Source organism: Rutidosis leptorrhynchoides, chromosome 3 (assembly GCF_046630445.1).
Source record: "Rutidosis leptorrhynchoides isolate AG116_Rl617_1_P2 chromosome 3, CSIRO_AGI_Rlap_v1, whole genome shotgun sequence".
Taxonomy (NCBI): Eukaryota; Viridiplantae; Streptophyta; class Magnoliopsida; order Asterales; family Asteraceae; genus Rutidosis; species Rutidosis leptorrhynchoides.
Genome location: NC_092335.1, coordinates 166,951,538 through 166,962,444, shown reverse-complemented (window position 1 = coordinate 166,962,444; position 10,907 = coordinate 166,951,538). Strand labels below are relative to the sequence as shown.

The 10,907-nt window shown below is 35.5% G+C and overlaps 1 protein-coding gene across 1 annotated transcript; it reads left to right on the top strand.

The window, feature by feature from the left end:
- The first annotated feature begins 6,601 nt into the window (after positions 1-6,601).
- On the top strand, positions 6,602-7,456 carry LOC139896980 (basic leucine zipper 43-like). The gene has a single exon (XM_071879615.1). It carries the CDS (start codon positions 6,708-6,710, stop codon positions 7,257-7,259), a length of 552 nt encoding a protein of 183 aa, XP_071735716.1. The 5' UTR covers positions 6,602-6,707; the 3' UTR covers positions 7,260-7,456.
- The last annotated feature ends 3,451 nt before the right edge of the window (positions 7,457-10,907 follow it).

Here is a 10,907-nt window from a genome sequence, read left to right as displayed (position 1 = left end):
AGTTTAAGTATAGTAAAAGTATCAAACTATGTACGTATAATACGCGTATAAATATATATAATATTAATTTAAATCGTTATATATATTTAATAAAATAAAATATAAATATCGTTATCTTTATCATACTAGTTAAGTAATGAGTTGTCAAAAGTGGTTCTAGATATTTATAAAAGTTATATACGTTTTAATAATAAAGTTCTTTTTAAACTAAAAACATTTTTGTACGTTTGAAACTAAATAGATCAATCGAGTCTTTATGAGATTCAATCTTCCACTATCCTTTGTCTAGTTCTCAATGATTGACAATTTGTTCATATTTATAAATCACTTTACCATTTTCCGAATATTGTTAAAATGAAAAGATTTCTCAAATCAACGTGGGCCTTTCAACAGAGACTTGTAATCATAATTTAATATATCTGATAATTCAATCATTTGATCTTATCTTCTAATTCCATTGATTAACATTTTGAAACAGATAAAATCATATAAAGTATTTAATCTAATATTTTGTTTACGTTTCAAGTTATAATATATATACACATATACATATATAATCATATTCGTTTAATGGTTCGTGAATCGTTGGAACTTGGTCGAGGTTGAATGAATGTATGAACATAGTTTAAAATTCTTGAAATTTAACTTAACAAATATTGCTTATCGTGTCGGAATCATATAAAGATTAAAGTTTAAATTTGGTTGGAAATTTCCGGGTTGTCACAGTCGTCATAATCTGGGTGCCTAGTTATGGGGATTTACGAAGCCTTATTCTAGACGAAGCCCATAAGTCAAGGTATTCGATTCATCCCGGAGCCGGTATGATGTACCACGATCTCAAAGAACAATATTGGTGGTCGAACATTAAAAAGGACGTTGCTACTTATGTTGGAAAGTGTTTAACTTGTTCCAAGGTCAAAGCCGAACATCAAAGGCCATCCGGGTTACTTCAACAACCAAAAATCCCGCAATGGAAGTGAGAAAGAATAACGATGGACTTTATCACGATACTACCAAAAACGGTAGGCGGTTATGATACAATTTGGGTTATTATTGACCGTCTCACCAAATACGCTCACTTCCTAACCATGAAAGAAACCGATAAGATGGACAAACTTGCACAACGTACATAAAGGAAATTGTATCCCGTCACGGTGTACCCTTATCAATTATTTCAGACCGAGATGCCCGTTTCACTTCTAGATTTTGGGGTTCTTTACAAGAAGCCTTGGGAATACGTTTAGACATGAGTACCGCATATCACCCACAAACCGATGGACAAAGCGAATGCATGATTCAAACCTTGGAAGACATGTTACGAACTTGTGTTATTGACTTCGAAAAAGCTTGGGAAAAGCATTTGCCTCTAGCCGAATTCTCTTACAACAATAGTTACCACTCGAGTATTAAGGTCGCACCTTTCGAAGCTTTGTATGACCGCAAATGTCGTTCTCCTATTTGTTAGGCCGAAGTGGGTGATAAGCAAATCACCGGACCCGAACTCATCCATGAAACTACCGAGAAGATCGTTCAAATCCAAGAAAGGCTCAAGACGGCCCGTAATCGTCAAAAGAGCTATGTCGACATTAGACGTAAAGATCTCAAATTCCAAGTGGTGAACCGCGTAATGTTAAAAGTCGCACCTTGGAAAGGTGTAATCCGTTTCGGAAAGCGTGGAAAGCTAAATCCGCGATATATTGGTCCTTTTGAAATCTTGGAGCGTGTTGGACCCGTTGCTTACCATTTAGATCTTCCGACTCAATTAAGTTCCGTTCATCCCACTTTCCACGTATCGAACCTGAAGAAGTGTCTTGCCGAACAAGAACTTGTCATACCCCTCGACGAGCTTACGATTAATGACAAACTCCACTTCGTAGAAGAACCTGTTGAGATCATGTACCGCGAGGTCAAGACCTTGAAGCAAAGCAAGATTCCAATCGTCCGAGTCCGTTGGAATGCTAAACGAGGACCCGAATTTACTTGGGAGCGAGAGGATCAGATGAAGCAGAAATATCCTCACCTCTTCACGACCCTGCCGTCTACCTCAACTTAAAATTTCGTGAAACAACCCAACCCGTATGCAACCCGACTAATTTTTTTTTATTTATATATAATAAACCATTTACGCGCCAATTGAATGATCGCAAGATGTAAACCATCTCATACATCCCATTTAAACATACAACAAGTTTAATATTTACAATAAGAGGCACAAAGGCCTTTAATCAATTGTTTACAAGTTCGACCCATTAACGTGATAGTTTTAATCCGAACAACACTCGAGCATGGTTTGGGGCTAAACTACCCAAAATACTAGGTCGACTTCCAAAAACTTCAACAAACATCCAACAAGGGGAATCTAGTGCCCAACAACCCCTTTCCCTTTCTCCGCACCTGCATCTAAAAAGTAAACAACGAGAGGGGTAAGCTAACGCTTAGTGAATGCAATAATTATACATATACATATATAATCTATTTACTTGCAATCACTTACACAACACCGCATACATGCTAGCAATTCAACAACCATGCAAACATTATCCACAAACAAAATACCCGCAATTCACACTAAGCTGGCATTACCAATAGCATATAGTTCACAATTTAATATGCTAATACAAAACGCACACAATCATGGTTAACCAATTGTACAAGGGAATGGTACTCGCAAGAGACCATCGGAGTTCACAACATCCATTAGTGTACTTAACACCGCATATCACTAACCCCCGGGTAGTGTCTTAACACCGCGACTAACCCACCATTCGCAACAATGTGGTGTCTTAACACCGTGACTAACCCACTCGTCACGTAAAATGTGATGTCTTAACACCGCAAATAGCCCACATCTTACACCACACAAATAAATACATCATATACATACACATATAATTATTCCACTCACCTTATCATGTCGGTGGTGATTAAACACTTCCGTAAGCTTCAAGCGAAGTACCTAATACATTAAGTACCCAAATCAACATACAAACTAGTGGAACTAACCACCAACACTTAACTCTTGAGCATTTAATGACCCAATTGCGTTAAATGACCTATTTGCACCAAAATCACCCATTTAAGCCAAGACTCATCATTAATCACTAAAAGCTAGTGATTAAAGTCTACCAACACCAACTAACACAAACTTAGGGTATTTCATACCCATCTCACCCAATTAGGTCAACCATTACCTCTTTGACCCATTTTAACACTTAGACTTACAAATTTGGTCAAACTTGAACCCATTAACAAACTTACACTAATTCACAAGTGTATTAGTGTTTTAACAACAAAATTAACACTTACAAACACCAATTTCAGGACCAAACCCTAGATTTCAAAACCTTAGGGTTTCCATTCATCAAGTTCACCCCAAAATCGACCATTAAACCCTAAAATGGGTCTTACAACAACACCCATAACCAAATCACTAGTCATAAAACAACTAAAAATTGAAACTCGGAATTAACACTTACCACAACTACCAAATCATAGCTACGAACGAGGAGAACAAATTTCCTTCTTGCTCCTAAGATCGAATCACAAATCTTCACCTTCAAATCTCACTTTGAATCTAAGAGGGTTTTATGTTTGAGAGAAAAGAGAGAAAGAAAAAGGGAAAAGAAATGAAGAAAAAGAGATATGTGGCTAGGATTTTGAGCCACAATCTGATCCACACGCGAAAAGATGAAAATACCCTCGATCCACCCCTTTTTAAATTCGAAAATCGAATCAGACCTGCAGTGATGTCGCGGCGCGACCATACACCCTCGCGGCGCGGCTTTCTTCATGATTTTTGAGCTGTTAAACGTGGAACCTGATCTTGATTCGTGTACATTACCGCTGCGCGGCCCCAAGCCTCCACGGCGCGACCATGGGCATAAATTGTCCAATTTTCAATTAACTAAACCCAAGACTCGTAGTATGACTCGTACGATTCATGCTCGCTTCGCATATACACTTAGTCCTCACCACAAAGTGTCACTCGACCTAATACCTTCATAACCCATGCATATACTTATACATGTATACATTCTCATGTGTGTGTGTGTGTGTGTGTATATATATATATATGTGTGTGTGTGTGTGTGTGTGTGTGTACGTATCTCGTATACTTCAACTAAGACTTTAAATCATTTAATCACATATACGACCAAGTATAAACGTTCTTAAGATCAAATGCGTACCTTAGGACATGTATAAAAAACGGGATGTTACATTTCGGGACGAAATTTTCTTTAACATGTGGGTAATGTAACGACCCGACTTTTTCGACTTGCATTCGTATATGTGTAATTTATATTATGTGCGTATATACTTCTGTCATCTTGAATATTTTCTGAGCTTACGACATATTTAGAAATAATTCGCGATATTTCATAAATGCGTACTTACTTGAATAGCCTACTTTAATTTATTTATGAATAGATTCGACCGTTAGCGTCACTAGCCGGAAGGACTTAGATTTTTGGATGACTTACAATTTGATTTAATAATAATTGAAATATTATTATTATTTTTATTTATTATTTATTAGTGATAATCAATTAATTAATTATTATTTTAATAGAATTTAATTAATTACTTGTGCACACTAGCTCCCTACTTGGACTTAGCATTTTATTTGGACTAGAACTATTATTTATTTTATGGCCCAACCAAAGTTAATTAGTGGACTAGATGGAACATGGATAACTCATAAAAATTAAGCCTTTTAAGCATAAAGTAACCCACCAACCATAAAGTAAAGTCGTCACTACATGTGTACTAGATTCCCAACATTCTTGTCCATTCACCAGCACCACAAAACCCTCCCCTCCCCTTTAAATTTTGGCCATAATACACACACTCATCATCTTCATCATTTTTCAAGTTTTGAAATTTTCTTTAAGGAAGTTTAAGCTCTAGTTTCATTCCTTTTCAATTTCTTGAAAAGCTTGTAAGTTTTCTTGCTTTTTTATGCTTAGTTTCACTTTATTTATTACTTTTTATTTCATAATCATCATCATCTAAGATCTAAGTTTTATAGCTTATGGTCTCATGAATCTTTGTTAGATCTAAGCTTTCTAGCTTATGGTCTCACGAATCTTGTTAGATCTAAGCTTTGTAGCTTATGGTTTCATGTATTTTGTTTAGATCTAAGCTTTGTAGCTTATGGTCTCATGAATCTTGTTAGATCTAAGTTTGTTTTGCTTATGGTCACTTAAAACATGAAGATCTAAGCTTCTAGCTTAAAGATCCATGACAAACTTGTTATTATTTTGAAAATGGAAGAAAGATGCAATCTTTAGCACCTTAGTTGCAAAAGGTTGTAGCTTTCATCTACTTGAACATAAAGCTTGAGTCTTTATCATCAAAATGTGATAAAGAAGCAAACTTGAACATAAAGCTTGAGTCTTTATCATCTAAATATGATAAAGGTGCAACCTTTGTAAACTTAGAAGCTTGAAACACTAAGAAGGTTGAAGCTTTTCTACTCGTACGTAGTAAAGATGCAATCTTGTTGAACGTGGAAGCTTTGATTACTATAAAGGTTGAAGCTTTACTACTTCCATGTAATAAAGATGCAATCTTTTTCAACATGAGAGCTTTAGACACCAAAAAGGGTGAAGCTATATTGCTTACATGCAATAAAAGTGCACCTTACTTGAGTCGAAAAGTGTTTAAACGTTCATAACAACTCGATCAGCCCATTCTGATCAAAACAGCACACCGGAGGTTCAAGAAGTTTAAGATTTGGATTCCTCAGGTTGTGTAGATGATTTTTCATATAGGCCTCATTGCATTCCGTTACGCGGTTTGTGAATTACGCCTCCGACGAATCAGTATGTTTTTCTTACGACGTGCTGAAATTCTGACCCACTCACGGTTTGACTAACGCCACGATCAAACGACATTGAGTTGAGGTCTGATTTTTGGACAGCGGCAAAGAACTCACAAACGGAGCCTTGGCCACTGGTAGCTTGACTTGATATAACTAATAATATACTCGTACAAGTTAAAAATCAAATGACAGTTTGTTACCCTGTTAATAATATTATATGTGATATGTATATAATAATAAATAATAAATAATAAATAATAGACAAATTTAATTGAATTAACAATTAAAACTAATAATATCATGGTGATCGAAGTAAAGTTTGTGATAATCACATATAGTTTGCTCTAAATATCAAACTAATTAAGTTGTTTATATATATATATTTGGTGTTTGTTAGAAGGTTAAGTACTTAAGTTGGACGACTATATGTAATTCACTTGAGTAATATTAATATTAATGTTAAATGTTACTAATATTTATTTATATATCCATTCTCCAATTGCATTATGGATGGACTAATTTGGGCCTACTTCATAAAGTATCTTTTTCTTAACACACCCAATCACAACAAGCGTACATCATCCCATTATAACTCACAACTCGTCATTCTCAAAAAGCTAGTAATTTCATGAAAATTATAAACCAATCTAGCTATCGTAAGCCAAAGTTAGCCACTATTGCAGTTTGCTATTTGCCTATTTGCTTCATTTTCCCCTTTTCACCTCCTATAAAAACCCATCATCCCTCATCCATTTTATCCTCATCCTCTTAGCATCATCATCAAATCACCTTTTAAACGCGGCCGCGCAAAAAATTTATTCGCTTGTTCTTAAGATAAAGATTGGTTCGAGCCTATACACCGCAAATCTATCTATAAATTAAGATGGCGGAAAATTACTATTATGAACACCCTTCATGTAACATCTCTACAAACTTCACTTCATTCCAAAACGACGTTGAGTTATTCACAAACTTACCTTACTATCAGCAACCTAGTTCAAATCCTCAAATGCCCATGTACAATTTATATCAACAATCTTCACCTTTGAGCTATAATAACTCGAGCACTTCAGATGAAGCGGACGAAAACCAAATAAGTATCATTAATGATAGGAAAAAAAGGAGGATGATATCGAACCGTGAGTCAGCTAGAAGGTCACGAATGAGGAAACAAAAACAGTTGGACGAGTTATGCACCTATGTTATGCAGCTCAGAAACGAGAACCATGGGCTCATAGACAAGATGAACCGCTTTTTGGAGACACGTGAACAAGTTATTCAAGAAAATGATAAGCTCAAGAAAGAAACAAATGAACTAAGGCAGTTGCTTAGTGAAGCACAACTTGCTACTACTTACACTAATTTAAGAGATCTTGAAGATGTTTATGAGGTTGTGCTTGTACCTTCTTGCAGGGCCGGTAATTTAAGTAACTAAAATGAGATAAAAAAAAAAAAAAAGAGGGCCCTTTCGGCCTTGCTAGAATACCGGTGGACTTTGATTTTTTTTTTCTGGAGCATTTGATTGTTGTTTTTGGACTCATTGTGCTTTGCTATCGATGCTTCAGTTGTATTTCTCTAGTTCCCTTGCTTCTCAAATTTCTGATTATGTCTGTATATATATATAAAAATCGGGGCCCTAAAAATTCTGGACCCTGAGTTTTGTTTCTCTGCCTTCTTGTAACACTCTTAATGTCAGGACTAAATCCTTTAAAAACGTTGCTACTAAAAACTCATTTAATTGAATCACCTAATGAGTCCCTACATTATTAATCTGAATAAATAAAGTACTCTTCAAGCAAATGCATTAATCTTATTCCTTTTGTTAATTAATGGTTAGCTTACTTGATATTTTGTTTCTATTTGGTGTAGATTCAGTGAAGTTATTATTAATTTTTTAATGCTAAGCTTCCACAATTAATGCTCATTTTGACACTATAAGGACCCTCATTTCGGATGCGAATAGAATAACAGTCTCTTAAGATATATCATTGAGAATAAAATGCAAAAAGTGTGTTCATACCATATAGTATTATTATAATCTATAAAAAATTAAATTCTTTATAAAAGAACAAGGCCTAACCAACTTAAGATATAATAGTATTTATATTTATATATGCCTTATGATTTTATGCTCTAATCCATATAGTATTATACTTACTCTCTCTGTATCAAAAGAATAAAAGATATGTTTAACGGCTAAACCTTTTTCAATACACAGTGTATCACGCACGAATCAAACAAACTTATATGGATTCCAAAACATGTTCCAGAATAATTAATCTTTAAAATACCTTTATCCTTTTGACATATACACTGAATATTAAGCAATGCTGGATACACATAATAAACAAATCCATGGAGATCTGTTTTTAGAAAGTAACTCTATACGGAGCTTGAACGTTGCTGTTGGAGGAGCCAAAACTTTTCTAATGTGTGATATGTTTTTTAACAAGAAAAAACGTTAACTTTGGTGGACAAAGTTGCATATTTTATATAAATTTTAGGTGACAATATCGATCCTAATTGTGCATCATCTAAGTTAACTTCTTAAATTTTAGTTTTAAACTTGATTTCAAGGTAAAATGCCCAAAAGATACGAAAGAATGAAGTAAATTGTTGATGAAAACAAAATCTGCACGCATTCACCATTTTAGTCTTATCTTCTTCATATAGACTCCGATTTAGTTGATTCAAAAGCTCAAACGTCCGTAACTCAAAGGGTTACAAAATATCATTACTTACTGAAACTTTTGGAGGGGCGAGAGCCCTCTCCTGCCCCTATAAAGCTCCGCCCTTGATACTATGTACTATGTATTTGAAATCGAAATGAAGAGCCACATTTTATAGAATAGAACCCGTACCTTATTATTCATTATTGAAGCGGTATATATAGACTATACATAAACCCTAGAAGTTACACAAAAACCCTAATGGACCCAAGCCCACAATCGGACTTGGGCCATAATACCAAACCCGTCTAACACTCCCCCGCAGTCCGAGCGGCGAAATCGCGAAAGCTCGGACTGGAAGAAAACACTAAATATTAAATTAAAGAAATAAAATAAACTCTAGTTTTTTTTCTCATTTGTTGCATCGAATAGCCTATATTCGTTTATAGAGTTGCAGATTTCTTGACGGTTTCTCCTTTTCCGTAGCGTTTTTTTTTCTTTACGCCGTGGCTTGCTGTGCCTAGATCAAGTACCGCTTTCATATGCTACTTTTGTTGACGATAACAGTATTCTTCAATGCTGCAAACAAGAGTTTTGACAATATTCTTTTTTCGGGATTTGGAACCTAGTCAAGCTAGACGGATCATACTCACGCTGATTATTATTTTATTAAGGTACTAAACACAGCAAAATAGAGAGTAACTTCGAAAGAAAAAAATATAGGTAGTAGGTTTAATAATTGATGAAGATTTCTTGAGAACACATTAGAAAATTCTTAGGGTGTTGGTGATTTTGCATGTGGGACGGACGATACGCAAAAATGAAAACGAAAACGTTTGTCGGCGGTAAGGGGTATATATAGAGTATACATAAACCTAAAAGTTACACAAAAATCCTAACGGACCCAAGCCCACAATCGAACTTGAGCCATAATACCAAACCCGTCTAACACCACATATTGCGTTACAACAAAATTAGTTTGGTCTTATAATAACCTTTTTTTTGTGAAAAATATATATGAATATACATATATATGTGGTGATCACTTGGCTGTAATCATTAACCTACAAATTATAGTTACTTTGTGTACCTGGAACCATTTTTATTTGCATGATACGTCAAAACTTACAATTCGTGTGATCGATGTCATTGCAATGAGAGAGATAAACCATCATCTAGTGTTTGATTTGAGTCGTGACGTCCTGATGTTCTTACAAGAGGTCATAAGTTCAAACCTTACTGAAAGAACATCTTTGGTCACATATAGTTACGTAAAACTATTGCAAATGAGATAATTATACTTATTGGTAATTATCATTTTTTCAAGATATATGTCATAAATTGGTAGTATTGTTGGGGACTTGGGGTGCAAATCAAATTCCACATAAGAGGGAGATAAATTTCAAGGGCGATATATAAGTTAGTGGGCTACTCCCTCTATCACCATTTGATTTTAGAATGGAACCTCATTAGCTTATATAATTGTGATACTTGGTGGTTAATTGAGCTAGTAAAAAGGATCCTATAAGTATTTGGTAGTTTTTGGAGTTATGTGGTGACTAGTTTTGTCAAAGAAAAGATCAAGTGATATAGAAACAGAAATGTTGGTGGAGACAAGAAACAAGGATCAGTCACATTGAGGAGCGTGGGTTGGGGTGCATATTAAAGGGCCCATGTTTGATAAATCAAACCTTATTATTATTATTATTATTATTATTATTATTATTATTATTATTATTATAAACTTAAAAGTTTTAAAACTTACAAAAAATTAGTGGGAAGCCTAGAGATAATCTGAGCCCCCACACCTCTAGCAATAGCAAAACTTATCCTAGTAAAAATATGAGCAGCAGCACCGGCACCAATATCTTGCGCCATCGAACTCTTCTGAACCCGCTTTAGCAAAGAAACAGCCTCCTTCTCTAATTCCCCAAGGGAAGAAAATGAGAAAGGAATGAAACCATAACCAATCGCCAGACAACTAGATTCGTACTTGACCCGCTTCCGACGAGCCGCATCAATCACAGCACGTCCAGGGACAAAGTCAGAAAGCCCAGACTGTGTCAAAGGAGAAGACCCTGTCAAGTCAACACAAACATCGCGACCACAATCCCAGGAATAAAGTAACACATCTGCAGGTCTGAGGGCCCTGTCGTTCCCTCCAGACAACCCAATGTCAACCTCCTTTCTCGCTGAAATCCCAGATCGATAACAAACATCAACAAGGGAATCCCGAACAATATTATGTCGATGCTTAATACCCACCATACCAGCACAAGACACCGCGTGATCTCCGAAAATATCCCCAGTAAAAACCCTTGAACAGGCAGAGCATGCCGTCGAGATAGAGAACAATGGAACACCTAACCGGTAGCACAACACACATCGGTAAGTCTTTGCGTTCATCGTCTGAC

What these genes read in the sequence shown, in the direction of transcription:
- LOC139896980 (XM_071879615.1), top strand. Translation starts at nt 6,708, where the DNA reads ATGGCGGAAAATTACTATTATGAACACCCTTCATGTAACATCTCTACA.